General features: G+C 43.4%; 1 protein-coding gene across 1 annotated transcript in view; it reads right to left on the bottom strand.

Annotated features, from left to right (window-relative positions):
• LOC138811400 (TATA box-binding protein-associated factor RNA polymerase I subunit B-like) overlaps positions 1–27,681 on the bottom strand; it is a 63,604-nt gene that overhangs the window by 10,551 nt on the left and 25,372 nt on the right. Inside the window, exons 8-12 of the mRNA XM_069999141.1 lie at positions 22,054–22,153; positions 10,152–10,299; positions 4,403–4,580; positions 3,808–3,854; positions 757–847 (exon numbers count right to left, since the gene is read on the bottom strand). Coding sequence (XP_069855242.1) covers positions 757–847; positions 3,808–3,854; positions 4,403–4,580; positions 10,152–10,299; positions 22,054–22,153 — 564 coding nt within the window. The remainder of the gene's footprint in view (positions 1–756; positions 848–3,807; positions 3,855–4,402; positions 4,581–10,151; positions 10,300–22,053; positions 22,154–27,681) is intronic.

Genomic DNA, 27,681 nt, shown 5'->3' with positions numbered 1-27,681 from the left:
TTTTCTCTCATGGATCATGCTTTTGATGTGAGACCTCAAAAAATTTTGCCTCATCCAAACAGAAATTTTCTCCATGTGTTAGTTTTCTTCAGGTTCTTCTCCAGATCTTTAATTAACTGTCAGGCCTTCTATTTACTAATGTTGATCATCATGCTTAGCTATAGAAAATGCCTTAATAATTTTTATCTGACAACATGGAAAATGATGTTTACAAGAACAGGGAGAAAATGAGAAGCTGGGGATGATGTAGCTCAACTGTAGAGCAAGTGCTTAGCACGCATGGAATCCCTAGGTTGAATACTTACTTGTGTCAAAACAGGGTGGAGTCACACAGCTATCCTTAATGAACCCCAGCAATGGAGCTATCTTAGGATGATGGTTCAAAGAAGGTCAAACAGTGGGACTGACTGAATTAAACACACTTGCTGTCTGCTTAGTTTGGTCTTGGTTTTCACAGAGATTAGTATTCTAGGTGAGCATTCCATCTATACATGGCAGAGGGTAATAGTTGGTATCTTGGTAATGCTGGGCAGCATAGATGGGAGAGGTTAGAATACTAGAAATGCAAGCTGGACTCATACAAACTGTAAAAAGCTAAGTGCAATGTGGTACCCTGTAGAAGTGCGCCTGAATGTACAGTGCTAGAATTATAGAAAGCCCCTGTGTTGCTAAATGCATACGGATGAAGCTTCAGTTTCAAGCATGAAGTGGCTGACAGAGAAACAGTGCAGGTGGACCTGAGCAGAGGATACATACTTGGCCCTTGCTTCTTCCCAGTCTTGTTTCTTCTTGTCAAAACTTTTCTTCATAACTTGGTACCACTTTCTGAAGTTAAACCATGGCTTATCTGAAAAATACATAATCTGTACATAATTTGTGCATATGTGTGTGCATGCAGGTCCTGGGGCTTGGACTCAAGAGCCTGGGTGCTGTCCCTGAGATTTTGTGCTCAAGGCTAGTGCTCTACCACTTGAGGCTACTACACTTCCAGCATGTTGGTGGTTAAATGGAGGTAAGTGTTTCACAGACTTTCCTGCCTGGGCTGGCTTCAAACTGTGATCCTCAGATCTCAGCCTCCTAAGTATCTAGGACTATATGTATGAGCCACTGGTACTTGGTTGTACTTATTATTTTTTTCACCAGTCCTGAGGCTTGAATGCAGGGCCTGAGCACTGTCCCTGAGCTTATTTTTGCTCAAGGCTAGCACTCTACCACTTGAGCCACCATACCACTTTGGCTTTTTCTGTTTATGTGGTATTGAGGTATCAAATCCAGGGCTCCATACATGCTAGGCAAACACTCTATCACTAAGCCACTTTCCTAGCTCTGTACTTAACTTTTAAAAAGATTTTTGTTAGTATGTATTAAGTGTACAAGAGGGGAAGTTACTCTGAAGTTATTGCCACCCATGCATACTATTCATGATCAAACTCATTCCATCTCTCTCTCTCATCCCTTCTTCAAACAATTTCAGCAGGTTTCATTGTTCTATTTCATTTGAAATCCATACATATTAGAAGTCCCATAATAATAATTTTGTTCATATGGGTCTTCATTCATTGACGTATGTAACAGCTCTTGGAAATTGCAGCTGTGTCAGTGTCCCCACATTCTAATCTGAACAATTTGTTGCTCTTCCTTCTACGTTCCTAACCTGTACTGTGGCCCTGTCCAGCTTATCCTGAAACTTATCTCTACACACTCACTTCTAGACTTCATCAGTCATTATACAAATCTCCCTCAAATCTCACACTCAGCCTGGAAGCCGGCAGTGCTGGAAAATACATGAATTGAGACCAAATGACTGGTAAATGTGTAGCAGCACAACTGTGCAGCTCCCACTCTTCCTAGAGCTTGTGCAGACATGATACGGACGAGGAAGGAGGCGCTGCGCTGGGTCAGGATGGGAGGCTAGACAGGCGCAGTGTGCAGGAGAAGCTCTCTAGTGTGGGGTCAGCCTCACCTACGTAGTGAGACTGTCTCACAACCAAACACTGACAGGGGTTAGAGGCACAATGGCATTGAATGCGCCAGCATAAAAGGGACTGTTCTCCACTATTCTCTAAAAAAGTCAGTCTTCTGGGTGTTTAACTAAAATTTCTTTCAACTGGCTATGCCAATCATCACCTGCAACATAGTGTTGTGGGGTGCACAGCCAGAAGACAGGAAGTCACCCAAAGAACAGAACTTTGTGTTGACAATTAGCGCGATGAGTGAGGTGCAGCTTGAGGGGAGGAAGCAGATGGAGAGGAGCAGGATGGCAGAGCACAGAGCAACAGTGCTAGCCCTGTGACAGCACATCTACCTTCAGGTCTCTACGGGAGCGGTGGCACACATTCACAAAGTCTAAGCCACTTTCCCTTACTAGGGACGCTGGACAACCTTTCATTCTATGACCAGTGAATGTAACAATGCTGGAACAGAATTCAAACATTTACCAACTTCACGATGTTGCTCTTAGGCTAATTACTCTATTAGACACCAAAGATTAAAAAAAATAATAAAAGGTGAGACAGGGCTGCCCCTCCAGCAGCTTACAATGCTCCATTCTGCATGAGCTCAGGCTAGAGGGATTAGGATAGAGTGGTCACAGAGCTGTCACTAAGTTCAAAGTGTAGTTTGGTCACTCACTAGGTTTATGGCATAGTCTGGTCAGTGAGTGGCTGCTGGGAAAACAGCAAGTTTGTCTTTAAATACAGTAGGCCAGCAGTCACTGAAGTTGCTTAATGGCCCAAGGATATAAGAAGTCTATGCAAAACCAGCCCTGGTACAAGGTATTACCCCCACGCCCACCCCACGGCTGCCAAATACATACTATTTAAGTTTTTCCACTACCTTTCTTTCTTTCTTTCTTTCTTCCTTCCCTTTTCTCTCTCTCTTTCGTTCTTTCCCTCTTTCTTTCTCTCTCTTCCTCCCTCCCTCCCCCCACCTTTCTTTTTTGCCAGTCCTGGGGCTTGACTAAGTGCTGTCCTTGAATTTTTTTTTTGGTTGGTCGTGGGGCTTGAACTCCGCCTGGGGCTGTTCCTCAGCTCTTCATCTCAAGGCTAGCCCTCTACCACCTGAGCCGCAGCACTACTTTCAGCTTTTTTGGTGCATAATTGGCAATAAGAATCTCATGGAAGCCGGGCGCTGGTGACTCACGCCTGTAATCCTAGTTACTCAGGAGGCTGAGATCTGAGGATCGCAGTTCAAAGCCAGCCCGGGCAGGAGAGACCGTGAGACTCCTATCTCCAATAAACCACCAGAAAACCGGAAGTGGTGCTGTAGCTCAAGTGGTAGAGCGCTCGCCTTGAGCTGAAGAGCTGAGGGACAGCACCCAGGCCCAGAGTTCAAGCCCCACGGCCGACCAAAAAAAAAAAAAAAAGAATCTCATGGAGCTGGGCACCAGTGGCTCAGTAATCCTAGCTACTCAGGAGGCTGAGATCTGAGGATTGCAGTTCAAAGCCAGCCCAGGCAGGAAAAGCTTTGAGATTCTTATCTCTGATAAACCACTAGGAAACCAGAAGTGGTGCTGTGGCTCAAGTGGTAAAGCACTCACCCTGAGCTGAAGAGCTGAGGGACAGTGCCTAGGCCCAGAGTTCAAGCCCCGTGACTGACACCCCCACCCCCCAAAAAAAAAAAAAAAGAATCTCATGGATTTTCCTGTACTGGGCTGGCTCTAAACCACCATTCTTAGATCTCAGATCTCAGTGTCCTAAGTAGCTAGGATTGATTACAGGTGTGAACTACTGGCGCCAGGCTGACTTAGTGTATCTTTTGATTCATTATTTATAGCCACTTTGAACTTGGCTAATAAAAATTAAGTACCTTCATCATTCATTCCATTATACTCTTCAGCATGATCAGACAAAGACCTGGAGATAACAATAAATAAATCAATTTATTTAAAAATCATATATTTGGAGAGTTAAGTTTTGAATTCTTCTGAGAGAAAGTATAGAACAGTGCTTGAAACTAATACAAAGTTTTAATGGGGAAGCAATTTCTGAAAGCTGGGAGACTATGAATTCAGTCATTCCTTGCTGAATTTGGGAGGGGCAACACTGTAAGACTCCACTGGACTCTAAAATAAACTGAAGGACAGTGCTAGGAGTCTAAGGCACACAAAGTGGTAAATAATTGTATTTTAAATGAGAAACCTGGAATAAGGAGAAACAGAGCTTTCTAAAGAGCACTAGTAATGAACCATGAGCAGACCATCTACACAAGCTGAGTCAGTGTTAAGTGAGAATCACTGTTCCACTCAGTGCTGTCCATGTTCCATTTTCTACTGAACTAACACATGTATTCCTTTACTCTGGACCACCATGCAAAAGCAGTGTATTTTCCCTATTGTCTTAAAAAAAACTATCAGTGCAATGCAGTATTATCTACCACAAAGTTTTATGTCAGTTATACTTACCACTCTAAATTGTCATCCAATAGAAAGAGTAGCTTTAATACTACAACAATGACAGCTACAGCTTGCACATCGTATTTAACAGCCCTTTTCATTTTAGCTATTGGATCAAATGTCAGAAAATCCACTTCTCCTATTCCAGTCATTTTTACAACTTGGGAGGTTAAACCATGCATTTCATCTGTTGAAGAAAAAAAACAGCTAAATGTAATTAAACTTTTTGGCAAACTAGATCTGTAAGGTAACACACACACACACACACACACACACACACACACACACACACACACACACACACACACACACACACACACACACACACACACACACACACACACACACACACACACACACACACACACACACACACACACACACACACACTTTTTGAGACAGGGTCTCACTAGGTAGCCCAAGCTGGCTTTGAACTCATGATTTTTCTGCCTATGACCAGAGTGCTAGGATTACAGGCATGCTCAATAACCTTTACATATGTTTTGTAAATAAAATACACCAAAAATGTACAGAAAAAGTAATGGAAGAATCTTGGCAGGTCGTCTTTCCTGTTTTTAGTTCCTCAATGTGTGGGCCCCATTTTGGCATACTGCAGACAGCCACACATCCGTGCTATGCTGTTCCATGTGTGTCTCCTGATTCTCATCTGCGCCTCCGCAGAAAGGCACACTTACCCGAAACACACATTAGACCAAAAGCTTCGTGGCTGTCCAGGACCATGGTAAGCCCCAGAGGCCCCAATATGCATTTAAGTAGATGCTCTGTTTTCAAATATACCGTATGCTTCATATAGACTGTATTAGTCAAGGCTGAATAATGTAGGAATTGGGACCAGAAAACCTAGGGCCTATATTTATGCTTCTCAATCAGCATCCATGGGACTTTGGATTAGTCATTCAACCTCAATTTCCTTACTTGTTAAATGGGTTACCAAGAATTAAAAAGATTAAATAGGACAGGTAAATGCACTTTGAAAATTCTGTAACACAACAACTTTTTTTTTTTGGTCCGGTCGTGGGGCCTGAACTCTGGGCCTGGGCGCTGTCCCTCAGCTCTTCAGCTCAAGGCTAGCGCTCTTCCACTTGAGCCACAGCGTTACTTCCGGATTTTTCTTTTTGCTTATGTGGTGCTGAGGAATCAAACCCAGGGCCTCACGCATGCAAGGCAAGCGCTCTACCACTGAGCCACCTTCCCAGCCCCAACACAACAACTTTTTAACTAACCTAAGTATGCAAGACACACTGCATCCCACTCAAATTGAAGTATAACAAAAGCTTACAAAAACCTAAGGCACTGCATGGAACTGACCCAGGCCTGCGGTGTGCATTCAGTCAGCAGTGCTACTGGCTACTATTGCCTCCATGGACTGGAGCGTGCCACGCCAGCAGAACCGTGCTGCGTCGTCTGGAGGCCTGCTCATCCCTTATTAGCTCTGTGGTCTTGGGCATGATACATCATCTTCCCCCTCCACCGGCATAAAGCAAGAATGACAACAGTATGGATGATATCTATTAGGAAGACTACATGAGTTAACGTCCCTAAGGCACTCCAAGTTCTGCCAACCCTATCTCCTTTTCTCCTCTACTGCTGCTCCTCGGCTCACCCTATAACTAGACTCCTCTTTTCAGGTCTGACTCTGCTGTGGTCCAATCATCTCATTCTCCTTTTCTCATCAACCCATGAAAACTTGTAGCTACAGCCCCGTTACATCAAAGCCACTCACACACTTTCTGTTCTGCACAGACACTTTTGCCTCTTTGTCTAGAAAGTTTATTTTCCCCATTCCTCATGTCAAGCTCTGCTGGTCTGATCGTTACGTACAGCACAGATCTTGGCTATACCAATTCCTTCTTCTAAGCACACCAGTGTGACACCAGCAGGCTCCTTGGATGAGCCACTTGTGAGCACGAACACACTCTCCCAGGCTCTCAGCACCTCAAGAGCATATTACTTGTCTCTGTCTTAAACCTGAGAATGAGCCAGTCTTGCTGTGCCTTCCCAAATGCATCAACATACACAAAACTGCTGTTCACTGCACATTTATGGTAAAGGACGAGTCAACTACGAAGCAAGTTTCCTCCTTAACATATTTGAGTAAAACTTCACTAATCAGATCTGGGAATGGAGCTCAGTGACAAAAGCACTGACCTAGCACGCTGAGACCTTGGTTTAATTCCCAGGAATGCAAAAACAAGTAAATAAAAATTAAAATCTAGCCAGGTGCCAGGGGCTTACGACTGTAATCCTAGCTACTCAGGAGACTGAGATCTGAGGATCATGGTTCAAAGCCATCCTGGGCAGGAAACTCTGTGAGATACTATCTCCAATAAACCACCAAAAAACCAGAAGTAGTGCTGTGGCTCAAGTGGTAGAGCGCTAGCCTTGAGCTGAAGAGCTGAGGGACAGTACCCAGGCCCAGAGTTCAAGCCCCATGACTGACAAAAATAAATAAATAAAAATGAATAAATAAAAAATTAAAATCTCCAAAGCATCCACTAATAATTAAAATGTGCTTTGCTCACACAGAAATGAAACACATATATAGTACATTTGAAAACATGGCATCAAATTATCTTATATGTCTACTACAGTCTAATAACTTAGCTAAAGTTCTTACCTAAGAGTTCTTCATTCTTCAACAAGTTAGTATGCTCTGGGTACTTGACCTAGAGACAGCCCTTTTCCTCGGGAGCTCGGGGTTTAGTTACACGTAAGTTTCTAGTTTCTTCTAGATCTTATATTTTATACTGCTCCTCTTGTACCAGAAGCACAAGTAGAATAAAGCAGAAGTGGCAGAAGCAGGAGGAACAGAGCTGGGTGTGGGGAGAGCCCACTGTGGGGCAGAAGATGTGGTGTCAGAACCTTCTCTGCTTCTGACCACCTGAGTTTCTGAGTCTCTCAAGTTCTCAAGTATTAATGAAGGCCCCTACCTGCCTTCCCTCCCTACCTTTGCAGAGGAGAGATGTGGGGGGCACTCTGGAAATCCCAAAGGCCTCTAGAAATGACATATATTTGTGAAAGTGCCCAGAAACTCTACTGTGCAGACCTGCTCACGTCCACATGAAGCACCACACCGGCTCATTCCCAGTTGTCAAAGGGCCTGCAAAACTGTGTGTGGCAGGCTTGCTGAGGCTTTCTGGTCACATTTAAAAATCACTGAAGAAGCTGGGTGCTGGTGGCTCACACCTGCAATCCTAGCTACTCAGAAGGTGGAGATCTGAGTGAGGATCGCAGTTCAAAACCAGCCCAGGCAGGAAAGTCCATTGGACTCTTTTCTCCAGAAAACTGGAAGTGGCCTGGTGGGTCACTGTGACTGAGCACTAGCCTTCCATGAAAAAGCTCAGAGACAGGGCCCAGGTCCTGAGTTCAAGCCCCAAGAGCAACCAAACAAAAAGCAAACAAAAAAAGCACTGAGGAGCCAGGTATGGTGGCAAATGTCCAAAATTCCAGTGCTTGGTAGACAGGAAGATGATGAGTTCATGGTCTGGGCTACTTAGTGAGAGCCTGTCTCAAATAAAAAATCAAAACAATGAAGGGCACTAAGGAAGGGTATCTGTTGCTCTCACATGCTTAAAACCACTTTTAGCTCTCTTGAAAAAATTCCAAATACACAACTCTCCCTCATTTTCTTTGTGTCAGTCATAGGCACTGTTATTGAGCTTTTTGCTCAAGGTTGGTACTCTATCACTAGAGCCATAGCTCCACTTCTAGCTTTTTGGTGGTTAATTGGAGGTAAGAGTCTCAGATCTCAGCCTTCTGAGCAGCTAGGATTACAAGTGTGAGACACAGGCAGCCGACTCTTCCCCTTTTGAAAATTCTTCTGTCTGCTGCTGGACTGCACCTGACTTCCATGCATCTTAGATAGGCGGAAGCACACACGAGGCACAAAGCTACTTTGGAGATAGAGGCAGGAGGCTCACGTGAGCCCACAAGTTCAAGACCAATCTGGGCAACAGAGAGAGACTCGTCTCAAAAACAAATACATGCACACGTGTGTGTGTGCACACACACCCATACATAATAAAAATACACTCAAGCATATTTTTGGTATTGCTTAGGCAATGATGCAGTCATAGCATGTTTACATTTTAGGAATGAAAGTCCTAGGTTGGGTGTGGTGGTGCACAACTGTAATCTTAGTTCTCAAACTAAGGCTGGATCAGATCCTAGTTCCAGCTGCCTGGACCACACAGTGAGGGGCTCTGTCTCAAAACAGAAACAAACAAACAAAGCTCCTCCCATTTCTGGTCTAGCAGAGCTGGGGTTCAGGGGGGCTTCCCGCAGTGGGCCCTGCCTGCAGCCCTCGTCTTGTTGCTCTGGAAGGAGGCAGTAAGGCTGTCCTTGCCGCTGTCCTGTGGTACGTAGGATCTGACCAGACTTTGCCCTCTGTTTCTTTTAAGAGTTGGAAACAGGGCTGGGAAGGTGGCTCAGTGGTAGAGCGCTTGCCTTGCATGCCTGAGGCCCTGGGTTCGATTCCTCAGAACCACATAAGCAAAAAGAAAAAAGCCGGAAGTGGTGCTGTGGCTCAAGTGGTAGAGCACTAGCCTTGAGCTGAAGAGCTGAAGGACAGCACCCAGGCCCAGAGTTCAGGCCCCACGAGCGGACCCGCCCCCACCCCCCCCCCCCCCAAAAAAAAAAAGAGTTGGAAACAGTAAATGTTACTAAACAACAAAACTACCATACATCACCTTCTGGAGTTTTGTTGTTGCTGTGGGGTTTTTTTTTTTGTTGTTGTTTTTTTGCCAGCCTTACTAAGACCTAAACTCTGGGCCTGGGCACTGTTCTTGAGCTTTTTGCTTGAGGTGAGCACTCTACCACTTGAGCCACTGAGCCACTTCTGGTTTTTTCTGTGATAAACTGGAACTGGAGAAAGCAACTCACAGACATTCCTGCCTGGGCTGGTTTTGAACTGTGATGCTCAGATCTCAGCCTCCTGAATAGATAGGATTACAGGCATGGGCTACTGTTGCCTGGTGTTGCTGTTGCTTTTGAGACAGGGTCTCACTCTGTAGCCCAAGCTGGCCCTGAACTGCCCATCTTCTGGTCTCAGTCTCTTAACCTGCTGGGATTACAAACATGGGCCACCATGCTTGACTGGGGTTTTTCTTTTTTTTTTTTTTTTTTAAACCTTCATTATATAGTAATAATATTTCACGCAAATAAAGTGTTTTATTGAAAAAGAGAATAACTCATATTGAAATATTTGTGACTTTGCTTGCACTCAGCAGACTTTTTATATCTACTTTTTGTGCTAGTACTGAGGCTTGAATTCAAGGCCTGGGCACTGTCCCTTAGCTTTTTCCAATCAAAGCTGGTGCTCTACTACTAGAGCCACAGCTTTACTTCTGGCTTTTTGTAAAATGGTGGTTAACTGGAGAAAAGAGTCTCAGGGACTTTCTTGGACTGGCTTGGAGCCATGACCCTTGTATCTCAGCCTCCTGAGAAGCTAAGATTCCAGGAGCGAGCCCCAGGCACCTGGCTCAGACTTGCTATAAAGGCTACATATATTCTCAACACCAAAACAGAACTTTATTTCGGAACACTGCCCCTTTATGTATTTTAAGTAATTTGAATTAATTTTCAGACAGTATTATGAATTGAAGCTGGTTACTTCTAGACCCTTTCAGGCTATGGTAGACTGTGACTGGAAAGGAAGGTTTCTTATCTGCTTACCATAATCCCAAAGGTGAGGAATCCCCCACTGCCACCCCCTACCCCAAGGTCTACCACTCCTTACCAGGGAGATTGACTTCCATTAAGTATTTCATACACAAGACGTTGGGATGGAGGTAGCAGTCTTCAGTTATGTCTGGAAAACGTGGCAAGTCTAAAAATATGGCAATTTCAATCATGTTTTTATAGATCTCCTCATAGTCAGGCCAAGACTGAAATGAAAAATAGGTAATCAAGAGTGTGTGTGTGTGTGTTGGTCTCAGAGCATGAACTCAGGCCTTAAGCTCTTACTAGGCTCCCCGATCTCCCTGGCTCTATCATTTCCCTTTTTGCTGGTTAACTGGAATCTCAGATTTGTCTTCTAGGGCTGGCTTGGAACCACAGCCCTCAGATCTCGGCCTTCCGAAAAGACAGGATTACAGGTGTGAGCCACCAGTACCTCCAAGGTAACAATTCTTTTTTTTTGGTCTGGTTGTGGGGCCTGAACTCTGGGCCTGGGCACTGTCCCTCAGCTCCTCAGCTCAAGGCTAGCGCTCTACCACTTGAGCCACAGTGCCACTTCCGGCTTTTTTCTTTTTGCTTACGTGGTGCTGAGGAATCGAACCCAGGGCCTCAGGCATGCAAGGAAAGCGCTCTACCACTGAGCCACCTTCCCAGCCCCTAATTCTTAAAGAGCTGAAAGTATGGCTTGAGTGGTTGAGCACCTGCCTAGCAAGCACGAGCCTCAAGTTCTAACTCTAATACTATAAAAAACAATGAGAGCAATGCCTATAACATAAATTATTTAAAGAATATTTTCTGATTAAAAATAACATGTATCTATTGAATACATATTTGGAATGCAGAGAAAAATAGGAAGGGGAAAATACCCACAGATTCTTACTATCCTAACAGTAATTCTAAGCAGTAATAGTACTAAATTGAAAAGCCGTTAAAATTCTGTTTGGCTCATGAAACTCTTCCTGGCCTCATGAAGGCCACACTTCTTGCCATAGGAGCATCTGGAGAAGAGATAAGGCTGAGATGACACTCAACTACAGTCACTGCTGCCGTAACTACAACCATGTACAACCCCCCATGCCCATTCATCTTTAACTTCACCATAAGTGCATAGTCCCCTTCCCCCAGCAGTGTCACATGCCTCATGTGGGAGATGACATTAGGTTATTAGGTTCTGAGCAGGTAAAATCTATAACTCCATGTTGCACGCTCCTCCCACCCTTCCTCTGTCATTGGTCTAACCCCCTTCCTTGATTCCTTCCTCGATACCACAAGCTCCAGCTTCTTGGTATTCATTTTGTTAAACTGTACCTTAGTTTTCACACCATTTCTGTCCCAGGGGACCTCACTGAAAGCATCCAAATGTGCAGGAAGTGGTGGTGCACACCTGTAATCCCCTCACTTGGGAGGCTGAGCCAGGAGGACTGTGCATTCAAGGACAGCCTGAACTGCACAGCAAGACCTTATGAGACACACACACACACACACACACACACACACACACACACACACACACACACACACACGCATGCACGCACGCACGCATGCACGCACCAGAATGCCAGTCAGTTATGCCAATAGAGCTTGGCAGGGGCCCTTGGTCTCTCCTCACATTTGCTCCTAGTATAAATGAGCCAGCCCAGTCTAGTGCAGCAATATATCTAACCTTTGGCAGTGGCTTTGAGCGTTGCTGCTTAGTGTGTTTTTAGAGAGTAACAGGACCGTGCAACATTTTTGTCTCTGTCCCACTGTCCTTAGCCAAAGAGGATAAGATTATAAAACAGGAGCAACTACCACATAACAGCCATGGTACACAGTCAGTGACTTGTTAGACTGATTTGTAGAAGATACACTCACCTCTAGGACACACCTAAGGGAAGGACCTCTTAGAAGCTGTAGGCATTTGTACATATTTTCACTAGGTATTTAGAATTTCTGATGTATCAAATAGAATAAACAGAATTCTGTTTAAAACTGCAAGTTTTAAGCTGAGTGTGGTGATGCATGCTCCTAAACCTAGCTACTCAGGAGATAGAAGCAGGAGGATCATGAATTTGAGGCTAGACCAGGAAAAATCAGCAAGATACTATCTCAAAAACAAGCAAACAAAATATTCCCAAAAGACTGAGGGCAGAGCTCAAGTGTACCTCAGTACCACAAAAAGAAACCAACCAATACCAACACCCTAGCCTGACTAGTTAAGGCTTGTTGTTTATACTGACCCTTGGGTTATTTGCTAGTTCATCAAATACTATCTCAATTTTTGTGGAATGAAGTAGAACAAAGACAGGACAGGAAGAATGATAAGAATTATGTGCACTGCATAGAACAAATCGCTATGGGAATCACATGGAAGATGCTTATTCTGAGTGAAGGGTCTTCTTAGGTCCTACATTAGAACACTGGTCTGAGAAGATGCTGCTTAAATGACTTCTCTAGGAGTTTCCATTGTTTTTTTTTTTTTTTTTTCATTTTTAAAGACAGGGGCTCAGTTATGTGTAGAACTCACAACTCTTCTGCCCCAGCATTGATAGAATTATAGGTATGTGCCATCACACCTGTTTTTGTTGTTGTTGTTGTTGTCTTTTGAGAAAGTCTCCCTAAGTAACTCAGACTGGCTTTGAACACAGGCTCCTTCTGCCTCAGTCTCCCAATCTCTAGAGTATTTCTGTGTATGTATGCTGGACCTGGGGCTTGAACTCAGGACTTGGGTGCTGCCCCTGACCTTTTGTGCAGCAGTCTAGAGCACTTTGAGCCACAGTTCCACTTTTGGCTTTTTGGTAGTTAATTGGAGATGAGTCTCATGGACTGGCTTTGAACTATGACCCTCAGATCGAAGATTCCTGAATAGCTAGGTTTATGGCCACTGGTGCCTGGCTTCTTTTATTTTTATTCTTTTTGATCTGCGTTGCTTCCTTTCTCTCTCATTCCTCCCTCTTTCTCTTTTGTGCTGTTCCTGAGGCTTGAATTCAGAACTTTGGCACTGTCCCTGAGTTCTTGGGCTCAAGGCTAGTACTCTAACCACTTGAATCATCTCCAATTCTAGCCTTTTTTGGGGGGTGGGGAGTGGAGGGTGGGGTGGCAGTTAACTGGAGATAAGTCTCATGGACTTTCTTGCCCAGGCTGGTTCAAACTGTGATCCTCAGATCTCAGCCTCCTGAGTAGCTAGGATTGCCACTGGCCCCCAGCTTCCAGAATATTCTTTCTTATATACACAAAACTTCAGAACCCCTAAGAAGTAATAGAATTGCTGTGAATCCAGAGTTGAGGGGAACAGCAAACAACAAATAAAATGCAGTGCCTTCATTCTCCTTTTTCTTGTATATGGGCAGACACTCAGACCATTTTCTATGCCAGCTTGACAAGAGACATGTGCACACACAGTCCAGTGATGGCTAAAGCGTGGGAGGCCAGAACAAAAGACGCCATCCCCTGCCTCTCGCGGAGCTGTGAGGGGAGTGAGGGGATGTGAGAACACCTGTTGTCATTGCACTTACCTTCATTTCCCTGGGGGAGATCTGAAACTGTCAGATGTTATTCTAACAAAGATTGCACAAACACTCTCGAGGCCTGCCACAGTAAGATGGTGAGCACATCTGGAGTAAAGTTTGAAGACTGAGTGGACTAATATCTGACCCAAGGAGACCTTACTAGAGGTGCACCCGGAGGAGCTGACGGACAGTGCTGAAGAGTGTTTCTTCCTTCAGCCAAGAGACCCAGTTTCACAAGGGTGGAAGACCGCTCCAGGACGCGCGAGTCATCACGGCGAAGTGCCACCCGTGGGTTTGGCTGGACCTGTGCCACGTCTCCTCCTCTTGCTCATTCAAAAAGGAGAATGCTGTTGATCAACATTCAGAACACTGGAGGTGTGCTTCAGAATGAATTTCCAGTTTCATCTTTACCCCTTTCTCCTTGCTGCCTGCAGCAAGGCCTGACAAAATGACTGATTCTTGAGGATTTAGAAACATTGCCAAGGACAGTGGCAGGAGAATATGTACATCATATGTTATCTTTCTAGAACTGGTCTGCAGGTTCCCAATATAAAAGGAAAATCAAGGGCTGTAGGTATATTATGGCTAGCAAACCCCACGTCCCGAGTTCAAATCTCAGAAGAGAAGTGAGTGAGAGAAAGTGTGAGGGAGAAAGAAAGAGAGAGGGGATGTCCAAAAATAAGAAACTGACTTCCTGTCTAGCCCCTGAAAGAAATGGCGAGAATGAAGTGCAGGTGTATCTAGGTCTGACCGCTGGAGCCGCTGCCCTGAAGGAGACTCTCTTTCAGCTTATTCCCCCAGGTGAACAGGAAGATTTCTGGTGGAAGTAAATGATGTTTCAAGTCACCATTGTCCAGAAACTGGAGTCCAAACTGAAGAGGAAAAAGCAGGGGGAGATTATCTTCCAATTAAATAAGGAAATAAACTCCAGGCTGCTCATGCTGGGCTGGAAGTGACAACTCAGCAAAGACGACTGGAAATACAAAGGCCTTGCATTGCTCAAGTCAGGGTAATGGCGGGCGGGCCCAAGGAAACTGGCGAGGCCTGCGTCGAAAGACATGAATCAATGAACCACAATTCTCTGTATAGTGCTCCATTCCCTCCATTCTCAGTGGGTCTTCTCTCATCTGTTGTTGATGGGGCAGAAGAACTTAATGGAAAGAAATAGCTCACCTAGGATAAAGGTTTTGTTTTTTTAAGCCTTTGGAAGGTCAGGAAGGGTATTTTTAAGGCGTGTTCCACTTTCTGCGTAACAAAAATAAAAATCCAGACACAGAAGAAAAACCGTCCCAGCAGCCCACACACAAGTCCACTGGCAGGCATTATCTTCACCGCCATCTCTGAGCACAATTGCACCTTTTGTCATTTCTGGTGGAGGCTCAGCTGCTCAAGAAGCCAAGACTTAGTGGAGAGAGCTAAAACATGGAAGGGGAAGAAAATGCTTCCTTTGTTAGCGAAAAGCCGTTTCCATTTAAAAGTTTCAACATACTACAGAAGAGTGAATGAACTTTTGTGAGCAAAAGCAAAGCATACAAAGAAGAAAAGCTGCCTGTCAATTAAGTACACAGTCAGGCGAAGGCATCCCAGGCCCTCCCAGTTCTTAAGAAAGGGGGCCGGGTGGAGCATGGCCTGTTTCTCCACTGGGCTGCCACCTGCCTGGAAAGTGTCATAAACAGAGAGGGCTTCTGGAGTGGCACAGACCCACTTAATCACAATAGCAAGAAATCACTACGTCCTTTAAAGATGATAGAACTATAGTAAAGTACGTCTAGATGAAATAAAAAATGGAACTCTGGGAAAGCATTTTAATTGAATTTCACAAATATTCCAGTGAGTTTATTTTCCTTCATGAAGCAATGATTTAAGACAGGCAAGGACAAGCTAGAGTTTCTGTTACACAACAGCAGGCTCCGGTGATAAAGCAGATTACAATACTCTGTCAGAGATGAACTTCCTGCTCAGCTGTTTAAGACAAAAAGACCAGTGCCCCACCCTACGTACTGTTATTGTTGTTCTGAAGCTAAGACTCAGCTGAGAAACTAATGCTACATGCACCTGTTAATCCAAACCTGTCACCAGATTCTCGGTTACAAAGTAAAATTAATAAGGGAAAAAAAGCCAATCAGAAGTAATAGCAAAGCACTGTAATGGACTACTTATGGGAAAATAAAATGAATCCCACATATACAATTCATAAAGTAGTTCACCTTCTATTGTCAGTCTGCCAGAATTCTCTAATTTTTGGGTTAGCAGACATTTTTAGGAGAGGTTTTGCCGTATGTACACACAGTGCTTGGACCAAATCTCCTCTACCATCTTCCCCATCCCTCTTGCCCCCTGCAAACCTCTACCAACAGGATTTGGAGTTTCATGTTGTCTTCTTCTATTTGTATGTATGTTCTTTCAGGTGTCTTACTGGGTGTGAATCTCCCAGGTAGCAACAAACAATGCCCTCTTATATTCCAAGTCTAGTTTTCTGGGAGTCTATAGCACAGACACACTCACACTCAGACACACACAGACACATGACTCTGTATGTCCCAAGAGAACATTGCAGAAACATACTATCAATTTGCATGAACCACTGAAACTTGGGAACAAATACAAGATGATAAACTGATGGCCAATAGGACATGCCAAGTAAACAAGGGACAACAATTTGTTCTGTCCAGAAGATCAGAGGTAGGAAACCTTCTGAAGACCACTTAAAGACTTTTCCAAACACTCTGCTGGTAGTTTTTAAGTTCTACTTTCTCAGCCCTGTCCTATTATCTTTAGCCCAGGATCCAACTAAATAACAAGAGAATCCACATGAAATTGCTGGCTTCCCTTAGCAAACACAAAGTATCATTCTCCTAAAAGAAATATAAATGCAGTCTCATACAGCCACTTTCTAACTTGAATGATGCATTGTGAGTTTCAATATATCAGTGAAGAGTACAGATTAACTGATAGAAGATTACTGGCCTCATACACTGATTTTCATAAGAGTGATACTGACACTCCTGCTTTTAAATGTCCTTGCTCATAAGCAGAAGTTATAATAACCCTTAGGGAATTCCCATTAAAATGTAATGGGATTCTTTTTGTGTGTATACCTGGTCCTGGGGCTTGAACTCAGGGGCCTGGCTGCACAGCACAATAACAAAACAACAGAAATACATGTTAGCAATAATAGAATCTAGGTAGAGGCTCCATGAATCTCTCTGCAGTGTGTATTATTATGGTTATTATCTGCGGTACTGGGACTTGAGCTCAGGGTACTACTTTCAGTATTATGACTTCTCTATATATCTCTAATTATTCCAAAATAAAAAGGTAAAGAAAATTCTTGGGGCTGGCAAGTTGGCTCAGTGGTAGTGTGCTTGCCTTGCATGCATGAGGCCCTGGGTTCGATTCCCCAGCACCACATAAACAGAAAAAAGTAGGAAGTAGCGCTGTGGCTCAAGTGGTAGAGCACTAGCCTTGAGCTGAAGAGCTGAGGTGCAGTGCCCAGGTCCAGAGTTCAGCCCCCATGACTGAAAAAAAAAATCTTGGGCTATAGGGGTGGATCAAGAGATAGAGCACTTACCTAACAAGTTATCAGGCCCTGAGCTGAGAACCTCAGTATGTGAGAAAAACAAACTCTCCAAGAAGTGAAAAAGCAAACTGCAACGGCTGTTACCAAGTCAAAAAATCTCATTACTTTTATTTCCACCAAAATCTTCAAGAAATCTATTTTACCCCATCCCTTAGCTCAAGGTTAATTTTAAAAGATTAAAGATACTAGGTACTGGTAAAGACACAGAACAAAAGGAACTAGTACATTATTGGTGGGAATATAAATTAGAATAGTCATTATCATTTTCAGTATGGAGGGTCCTGAGAACCAACAATGAGGCAAAGATAGTTAGGCCCCCCAAAAGGTAGTTAGGCAAGACCCTATCTCAAACACAAGCAGAGCATGGTGGCTTATTTATGTAATCTCAGCTACTCAGAAGGCAGGAACCTGGGCAAAAGGACAAGACCTGATCTGACAAACTAAAGCAAAAAGAGCAAGGGGGCATGGCTCAGGTAATAGACTGCTTGCGACTTGTGAGTTCAAACTGTAGTACAATGAAAGAAAAGGAGAAGAAACAAAGCTACACTATAATCAGAACAATCATGCCCCTCCTTATTGGGCATCTCTGAGCCACAGGAAAGGAACCAAGGTGTGTAACCAACAACCTGTGTGGACTAAGGCATGACTCAAGTAGTAGAGCACCTGCAGAGCCAGCATGAGGCCCAATTCAAACCCCAGAAAGTCCCATCCCCTCAAAACAATCCCACAAGGAATGGGTAAAGAAAATGTGCCATATATATATATATATATATATATATATACACCTACACACATACACATACATATATATGTATACTTATACATATTCATATATACAAATATATACATATACATATATATGTACCATGCAAATGCAATGTTAAATAATTGTTACATTATATTGCTTAGGAAATAATGACAATTTCTGTCTATGGATTTAGGACCTGAAGATACAGAGATCCATAGGAAATCTATTTGAGCTTTAAATAACACTCTAATTCATAGCTTATGAATTATGAATAGTAATACTGAATGTTTAATTATAAAATGATTTGAACATGTGATTTCAAAGAGTTGTCGATGTGCTTGAGGCCCAGGGTCCAGCTACCAGTACCACAATCAATCACTCACTCCAATGGTGACACATGCTTCAATTCTCTACAGAAAAAGACCTGTTATGGAAAATTAGCTCCCATATATCCTACATATTTGGACATTCTATTCCTTCACGCACAAAAATATTACGTATAAACGAATGCTTTATTTACAGCAAACTTCATGAACCATCCAGATCAAATTAATTTAGAATTCGTGAAAAGTAAGAATGACTACTGCTGGGCATGGAGGTACATTCTTATCATCCTAGCCCTTGGCAGGTGAGAGTCTGGGGACCACATGTTGAAGGCCAGCCCAAGCTGTAGAGTAAGACCACTTAAAAAAAAAAAAAAAAGAAAAAGAAAAACAAATAAACAATTTGTAGGAAACCAGTGACTAACACTTGCAATATCTAAGAATCAGGATTTGCACACAGCCCAGGCATAAGACCTTTATATCCAATTAACCAGCAAAAAGCCAGAAGTAAAGCTGTGGCTCAAGTGGCAGAGTGCCAGTCTTGAGCATAAAAGAGAAGGGACAGTGCCCAGACCCTGAGTTCAAGCACAGGACCATTATAAAAAAATAAAATAGCCAGGCACTGGTGGCTTACGCCTGTAAAACTAGCTACTCAGGAGGCTGAGATCTGAGGATAGAGGTTCAAAGCCAGCCCAAGCAGGAAAGTCTGCAAGACTCTTTTTTTTTTTTTTTTGGATCTGGTCATGGGGCCTGAATTCTGGGCCTGGACGCTGTCCCTCAGCTCTTCAGCTCAAGGCTAGCACTCTACCACTTGAGCCACAGAGCCACTTCCGGCTTTTTTCTTTATGCTTATATGTGGTGCTGAGGAGTTGAACCCAGGGCCTCAGGCCTGCAAGGCAAGCGCTCTAGCACTGAACCACCTTCCCAGCCCCACTGCAAGACTCTTATCTCTAATTAACCACCAGAAAACCAGAAGTGGCACTGTGGCTCAAGTGGCAGAGAGCTGCCCTTGAGTTGAAGAGTGGAGGGACAGCACCCAAGCCAAGTCCCACGACTGACAAAAATAAGTTAAAAAAAAAGTTAAAAAAAAAAAGCAAACAAAACAGTGGCTACAATGGAAGAAATGGAAATAATTTAGTAGATGATTTTTATTTAAATGTAGCACTTTTTTTTTCTCTTTTGGATCTGGTTGTGGGGCCTGAACTCTGGGCCTGGGCACTGTCCCTCAGCTCTTCAGCTCAAGGCTAGTACTCTACCACTTGAGCCACAGCGCCACTTCCGGCTTTTTTTCTTTTTGCTTATGTGGTGCTGAGGAATCAAACCTAGGGCCTAAGGCATGCAAGGCAAGCACTCTATCACTGAGCCACCTTCCCAGCCCCATTAATGTAGCATTCTATATTTCTTCCTCCCCTCTCCTTCCCCCTTCCCCTTTTCCTCCTCCTTATTTTGACTGTACTGGTGTAATCAGGCTCTCTGCTTGCTAGGCAGAAACTCTACCACTTGAGAGATGTCCCAGTCCTTGTCTGCCATTACTTTTCACACAGGATCTCACATTTTTTGCTCTAGCCCAACCTTGGATGATGATCTTCCAATGTATGCCTCCTATGCAGCTGGATGACAGATAAATGCCATCATGCCCAGATTATTTTTTATTTTTGTGCCAGTCCTGGGGCTTGAACACAGAGCCTGAGTGCTATACCTGAATTTTTTTAGTCTAAGTTAGCACTCTACCACTTGAGCCACAGCTCCACTTACAGCTTTTTGCTGGTTAATTGGAGCAAGAGTCAGTGGGATGGCAGGATGTCACACCACTCTCAAATGGTGTGTTATTTAAAACTTCAGGTTAATTGGAGACAAGAGTCTCACAGGCTTTCCTCCCGGGCCTGGCTTTGAACTGTGATCCTCAGCCTCCTAAGTATCTAGGATTTCAGGCATGAGCAACAGGTACCTGGCTCCAGATTACTTCTTGAAATGGGGTATCACTGATTTTTTTAAAGTTTTTGTCTAGGCTGGCTTCCAATTACAATCTTTCTGATTTCTATGTAGGAACCCAGACTGTCCTGAACCCCAGTATACATTAAGACACTAACAACTAATAACAAACAAGTAACTGTTTTCAATAAAGGTAATGGTCTGGCAGACGATTTTTTTTGGCAGTAGTGGGGACTGATCTACGATACAGATTCTTGTATATATGTATGCGTTTATATTTTTCAAGGTACTCTGCAGGATGTGTGTGTTGTGGTAGACACGGACCACTTGATCCATATCTCCCTTCTTTTTGTTTTCTTTTTTTTTTCCAGGGCTGAGGACCGAACCCAGGGCCTTGAGCGCGCTGGGCGGACGCTCTTCCGCTGGGCTAAACCTCCAGCCCCTTGTTTTTGTTTTCAACTGGCCTTAAACTCATGATCATCTTGATTTTACTTCCTGAGTAGCTGGGATTACATGTGTACCATCATACCAGGTTAAACTCTTTTCTTTTTGTTTCTTGAAGTACTAGGAACTAAACTCAGTGTGCTTGACACTTGAGCCACACTCTTAGACCACTCAGGATGCATTATACTGGGGCTGGGCAGGTGGCTCAGTGGTAGAGTACTTGCCTTGCATGCATGAGGCCCTGGGTTCGATTCCTCAGCACCACATAAACAGATAAAGCTGGAAGTGGCACTGTAGTGGCTCAAGTAGTAGAGTGCTTGTCTGGAGCTGAAGAGCTAAGGGACAGTGCCCAGGCCCAGAGTTTGAGCCCCATGACTGACCAAAAACAACAACAACAACAAGATAAGCTAACTCTAGAGGAGAACTCAAAACAGTGCCTCCGAAAACCAGGTGTTAACTTCCTCTAAGGCGACACAGTGTGGAAGTAACAATAAAAACACAACTCTTCTGAAGAATTTAAAAGATTAAATTCCATTCTTCATTAAATTATCACTACGGTTCCTTACTTGAATAAAACAAAATTCAGATTTTTTTTTTAGAAAACAACAACAACAAATACTAAGGGAGAAAGTGAAGATAAATCAGTCTTATTAATGACTATGAAGTAATTTTTTTAAAAAAGGAGAAAAACAAGGACACGTGCACCTCCATGTTTATTGCAGCACTGTCCGCAATAGTTAGGATATGGAAACAACCTAGATGCCCCACCACAGATGAATGGATCCAAAAATTGTGGTATCTATACACAATGGAATATTATGCAGCCATTAGAAATGACAAAATAATGGCATTTGCAGGGAAATGGATGGAGCTAGAAGGAATCATGTTGAGCGAGGTAAGCCAAGAACGAAGAGACAAACAGTACATGGTCTCCCTGATAAGTGGATGATGAATCCAAAATGTTAGGTGATATGACAAAACTAACAGGACTTAAGAAACAAAGAACTCCCACTCATCTGGTTGAACCACTACTAAATATCCTCATGCTGCTGATCACATATATGGTATATAACATATGAGCACCGTTATATATTACAGACTGTGATAGACAATTTGCTCCAGGAAAGTTAGAATGAACTTGTAACTTTAAATGAGCATCATTATTCCACAATACTGTGAATTTCCGGAAATTAAGTAATCACTTAATCACAATCAAAAAAAAAAAAAAAAAAAAGAACCTTGGGGAAGGGAGGGAGGGAGGGGATGGTAGGGGGAAAACAATGGAGGGGGTAACAATGTTCAAGAGGAAGTGGAAGTGTACTCATTACCTCACTCATGTAACTGTAACCCTCTGTATAGTATCTTTACAATAAAAAAAAAAAAAACAATAAGCAATAAAAAATTAAAAAAAAAAAAAAAAAAAAAAAAAAAGGAGAAAAAAAACTTACCTCTATAGTAAAGATTCCTTTGTCTCGCCCATATAATTTCATCTCTTCTGGAAAATGCTGGTAAGCATTTATGTAGGGAATATGGTCCTCTTCAACAAATCTGTATTTCAAAAAGAGTCTCAATTAGAGTTATGTACTAACTAAGCAGAGTAAACTCTTCCTAATCTCTTTTCAAAGGGAAATTAAGAAATCAGTTAAGCAGCCAGGTGCTGGTGGCTCATGCTTGTAATCCTAGCTACTCAGGAGGCTGAGATGTGAGGATTGTGGTTCAAAGCCAGCCTGCGTAGGACAGTCCAGGAGAATCTTATCTCCAATTGACCACTCCCCTCCAAAACAAACAAGAAACCAGAAGTGGAACTATGACTCAAACTCAGGCACTGAGTTAAAGCCCCAGACTGATGCAAAAAAGAAAAAGAAAAAAAGAAATCAGTTGAGCACATTCTATTTCCCATACATGTCCTCCCCCTTCCTCTCTTCATTCGTCTGCCCTCCCCCTTCACATCCCCTCCCCACACCTTTCAAGTGTCAGTTTCCTGGTATTCATTTTATTAGACTGTTAGTTTTCTTTGTTTTATTTTGGCTGTCGTGGAGCTTGACCTCTGGGCCTGGGCGTTGTCCCTCAGCTCTTCAACTCAAGGTGAGCGCTCTACCACTAGAGCTACAGCGCCACTTCCAGTTTGGTTTTTTTTTAAAGGAATTATAGCATTTGAATTCTCCCCTGTAAATACTACATTTCAGTTAATACATTTTCTAACATTTGCATACAACCTTGTATATGTTTACTTACACATTTATAAATTAACTCTACCTTCTATATTAAAGAAAACATATGTCCTTTGTCCCTCTGGGCCTGACTTATTCCACTTAACACAATGTTTTCCAGATCCAGCAGTTCACCTTTTTCTTCTTTTTTTGTTTCAGTGTGTGTGGGGGGGGGGGGGCCTTGAACTCTAGGCCTGAGCACTGTCCCTCAGCTCTTCAGCTCAAGGCTAGTGCTCTACCACTTGAGCCACAGCACTACTTCTGGTTTTCTGGTGGTTAACTGGAGATAAGAGTCTCATGGACTTTCCTGCCTAGGCTGGCTTTAAACCCTGACCTGAGATCTCAGCCTCCTGAGTACCTAGGATTACAGGCATGAGCCACCGATGCCTGGTTTAGCTCCCTCCATTTTTTTTTTTTTTTTTTTTGGGTCCGGTTATGGGGCCTGAACTCTGGGCCTGGGCGCTGTCCCTCAGCTCTTCAGCTCAAGGCTAGTGCTCTACCACTTGAGCCACAGCGCCACTTCCGGCTTTTTACTTATGTGGTGCTGAGGAATCGAACCCAGGGCCTTGAGCATGCAAGGCAAGTGCTCTACCACTGAGCCACCTTCCCAGCCAAGCTCCCTCCATTTTTAATGGATGAATAGGACCAATCATTATCATGTCTACACTTCTGTATGTGAGACCACTTAGCCAGTAAGTTAAAGCAGATCTAGGAAGTGTGTCTGCTGTTATTTCACCACTAGCCTTCCTAATCCAGCATTCACCCTGCCCCTAGCTCCTTCAGCTGACTGGCTCCCAGTCATCCTGTTCATCCTCTTCCCTTTGCTCTCTGGTTTTCCTTGATAGTATGCCTCCTTGTGCCCTTAGGACCCTGGCAGAGGCTGGAGGAACCATTAGGGAAGGAACCTGGGCTGAGTGCTTACTTTTCCATTCCCATCTCTTATACACAGTAGCTCAAACAGGTTGAGTCAGGTATTCAATCTGGAAAAAAAAAAAATCACTCATACTTCCAGGTGGGTAAGTAGAGTTATTTACAACTCACACATTCATCCACAGAAATTCTTTAACGACTCTACGTGCAGCACCACTCAAGGTAGCAAGTGAGTAAAGCAGGTAAACAGTCCTGTTGCCATGAGTTAGCAGTCCAGGGAGAAAGAGCTGACCAACACAGCAAACCAGTGCGTCTGTATCATGTTAGGTAGGGAAAATAGGAGAAAAATTAAGCAGGGAAGGTGAGTAGAGGGGTCTTGTATGCTTATATACAATAAAATAAGAAGCAAAAAGGGAAATAAGACAGAACTAGCAGTAAGCACACAGAACAGAAAGCCTGTCTCTGCTGTCACCAGTCTCTGACATCCCGGATGTCAGTTTTCTAGAACTTAAAGAACAAGATCAACCCAAATTTAATTTTTTTTAACAAAGGAAATTGGAATTTTTATTCTGCATAAATCTTGTTACAAGACAAACAAAATAGTTTAAAAGCCAGAATTAGGAGAAAGGACTAGTTTTTAACGAGAATCTCATTGAACAGAACCCTGACTTAGAACTGAATCATAACTGAATGTGTAGTCTGTGAAGAAACAGAAAGCAGTAGATTTTTAAAGTGACATCATCATCAACATGAAAACGCTGTGTTCTATACCTCTCACGATAAGCTGTGACCCTGACACCTCCTCATCCTCGCCCCTGCTGAAGCCTGGTCCAGCAGTGCCTGGTGCTGCTTCTGACCTGTCCTTTCTAAAGCCACGCCAGTTGCATCTGAGGACTCCAAATACCCACCTTTGTTCATGCGAAGCTGTTTGGGCCACTGAGTTTCGTCCTTACATCTTTTAACTTTTTAAATTCTTTGTCATTGCCTTTCCTCCACTTCTCCCACATTTACTGTCATAACTTTGACTACCTTGTGCTTCACACATTTTGCCAAATTAACTGTCTCTTTCTCTCCACTCCTCTCCTCTTGCAATCCACAGAGCCCTCTGGAATCTGTTCTGAAATAAACATTCCTCATCTCTTTGTGAATGTGCTTCTCTGACTTATGATCACGAACAAGAATTCCTCTCTTCACCAGGTCATTACCTCTAGAGCAAGGACTCTCTCCTCCCATCTGACAATCACTCCAGAGGCTAGCCAGGGAGTTGCCACTGTTCTCTACCTACTTGGAGTCTCTTGTCCGCTGAGTAACCACTTCAGTTCAGTGGGGATTTATTAACTTGATTCATGCTTTTCATCATATTGCTAGACAGAGACCTGGAGGCAGATGACCCATGGCAATATATTTCTGGACCTTCTCAGTGTAGCTTCCTTGAATCTCTTTGCTTCTATCACCACACATTTCCAGGACATGTTTAGTTTGTCCCATCCACATACTATCATCCACCATTTCCCCTCCTGTTAGGCCAAATTTAATTTCAGTTAACGATATGACTTCTTTGACTCTTAGTATACTGAAAGTTGAGAATTAAATATGTTAAATTAAAAAGTGTGAAATATTCCCCCAGCTGGGTTTTCATTAGCTTATATGAACGCAATTATGCACAGAAGTCACTATTTATATTATTTTAGAACTACAATTTTGGTTTAACATTACTGTGTATAGTCATGTTGTAATATATGGATTCCTATGCTAATATACTATTACTTTGTCCTCCATGTGAAAGCATGTGCTAGCATGGGCAGTGTGCTGGGAGTTCTGAGATGAATAGGAGATGGAAGAGTATACCCACCCCACCCCACCCCACCCCACCCACGACGGGTCAGCCAGACAGCCTGCAGATGAGCCAGAAGAGGCGCTAGCTATCACAAGTGCACCCAGTGCTGCAGCAGCAGGGAAAGCACAGGAAACCTGCCTGGGGGGAAGCAGACTGCCCCAGGGCCCCGGGGCAGGTGAAGGCTGGACAGTTATTCACCACTCTTAACTGCTTTTTAAAGCTTTTTTATTTGAAATTCACTTTTAGAAGGTAAAATTCTTTTCTGACATGATGGCTACTGAATCAACGTTCTGAACAATCTATTTCCATTGGTAGGTATTCATTACCAGCTGGTTTTCTGGATCAATCCAGGAAGCTGAGAAATGGGCACTGACCGAAAGCATCCCAAATGTTGCTTTTTCCCAGCAGAGTACTACTTCAGTGATGTCCCCAGAAATAGTCTCTACTTAAATTTTATTACACTGTTTTCAAAGCTGCAGATCATTTAAGCAGCAGCTTTACAGGAGTTATGTAGGTGAGTCACATATATGCAAAACAGGTCCTGACCTATTTTCTTCCCAGTTCCCTCACTACCACTCCATCCAAGCCACCATCTCTTGTCTAGAGGACAGCAAGATTCCATTCTTCCCTTTGAAGAACCCATCTGCTGTCTGGGTGATCTTTTAAAACCACAGATCAGATCATGCCTCCCTTGTTGCAGCCTTCCAATGGCTTACAATCACACTTTGGTACCCTGAGTTCTAATGGGCATAAAGTTTCCTGTTGGCACAAATGTACTGAAAAAAGAGCGAACTTTAGCTCATAAATTATATTTCCACTTGCTAGCCTTGAAGAAAAAAGAGCTCAGGGACAGCACCTAGGCCCCAAGCTCAAGCCCTAGAACCAAAGGGGTTGGGGGGAAATCCCTATCACTGACAGACATTCACCTGCCCTACTTTCATCTCTCTGCCATCTCTCTTCTCCTTCCTCATCTGAATTCTCTTCCTTGGGTCACATTACTCAATTTTCTGTTCCTTGATCATATGAGCCTGTTCTTGCTTTGGGGTCCTCTATTCCGAGTGTGGAATGTGACCTAGGGCCCCGCAGGCTGGCTGTTCTCTCACTCATAGTGCACCTCAATTTCCACCCTCCCTAACAGCCTGTCTAGAGCAGCTATCTAGTCATGCTCTATGCCTCATCCTGGTACAGTCTTACACACTGAACTTCCCTGTCAGATCCACTTCTCATTTATTTATGTGTTTGCTCACCTGTATCTTCCTCTAGTCTTGAAATTCAGGAGAACAGGGACTTGACCTACACACTTAGTTCAAGGTCTGAACTTTAGACCAATATCTGAATATAGTACAGTCAATTAAATAATTGTAAAGTGAAGGGTCCTTTACAGGTACGTGATGAGATATAAATTGATCCAAAGGACTATGGACACTGACTGATAAAAGCCTTAAAGGAGAATGATGTACAAACAATGGGAGATGCATAGGCACTCTGGTGAGGCTAATACTTCACTGTCTTCAGATCCATTTTCTTAAGTTGTTTTTTCAAAGCTTGGCAGTAGTTCTCAACATTTAGCATCCATGATCCTTGGGAAGATTTATTACAACAGAGACTACAGGCCCTACTCCCAGAGTTTCTGTTTGGAAAGGTCAAGGATTTGCATTTCTATCACGTTTTCAGGTAATTCTGAAGTGGCTGGTCAGAAAGCCCTATTTTGAGAACTTGACTTAGAATTCTTTCCGAGAGAAAAGCAGATCAAGAGCCCCTTCTCCTATTGCCCCAAGCAATGTTCAGTTCCCAACTTGTACACAGGGAGCAAAATAAAAGCAAAGCCCTCTGGCTAAGGAGATCCAATCGCCTCAAAGGTATTTTAGAATATCTCCTAAAAGGTATTCTAGGGGGAGGAGGTTAAGAGGAAAGGAGTGGAGAAGCAAGGGCGAGAGTGGATCTTAACACACTACCCCCCCTCCCCCACCCCCACCTTTGTTTGTACTGGTCCTGGGCATTGAACTCAGGAACAGCTCCACACATACTTTCCTGTCCAGGATGGCTATAAACTACTGTCCTCAGATCTCAGCCTCTATTATAGCTAGGATTACAGGTGTCCAGCTCTTAATCCCATTCTTCCTCCCACATAAAATATTCTCCCTTAGAAGAATTTCAGT

Source organism: Dipodomys merriami, unplaced genomic scaffold, assembly GCF_024711535.1.
Source record: "Dipodomys merriami isolate MVZ:Mamm:240054 unplaced genomic scaffold, mDipMer1.0.p SCAF_524, whole genome shotgun sequence".
NCBI lineage: Eukaryota > Metazoa > Chordata > Mammalia > Rodentia > Heteromyidae > Dipodomys > Dipodomys merriami.
This window is presented reverse-complemented; position numbering and strand designations above follow the sequence as displayed.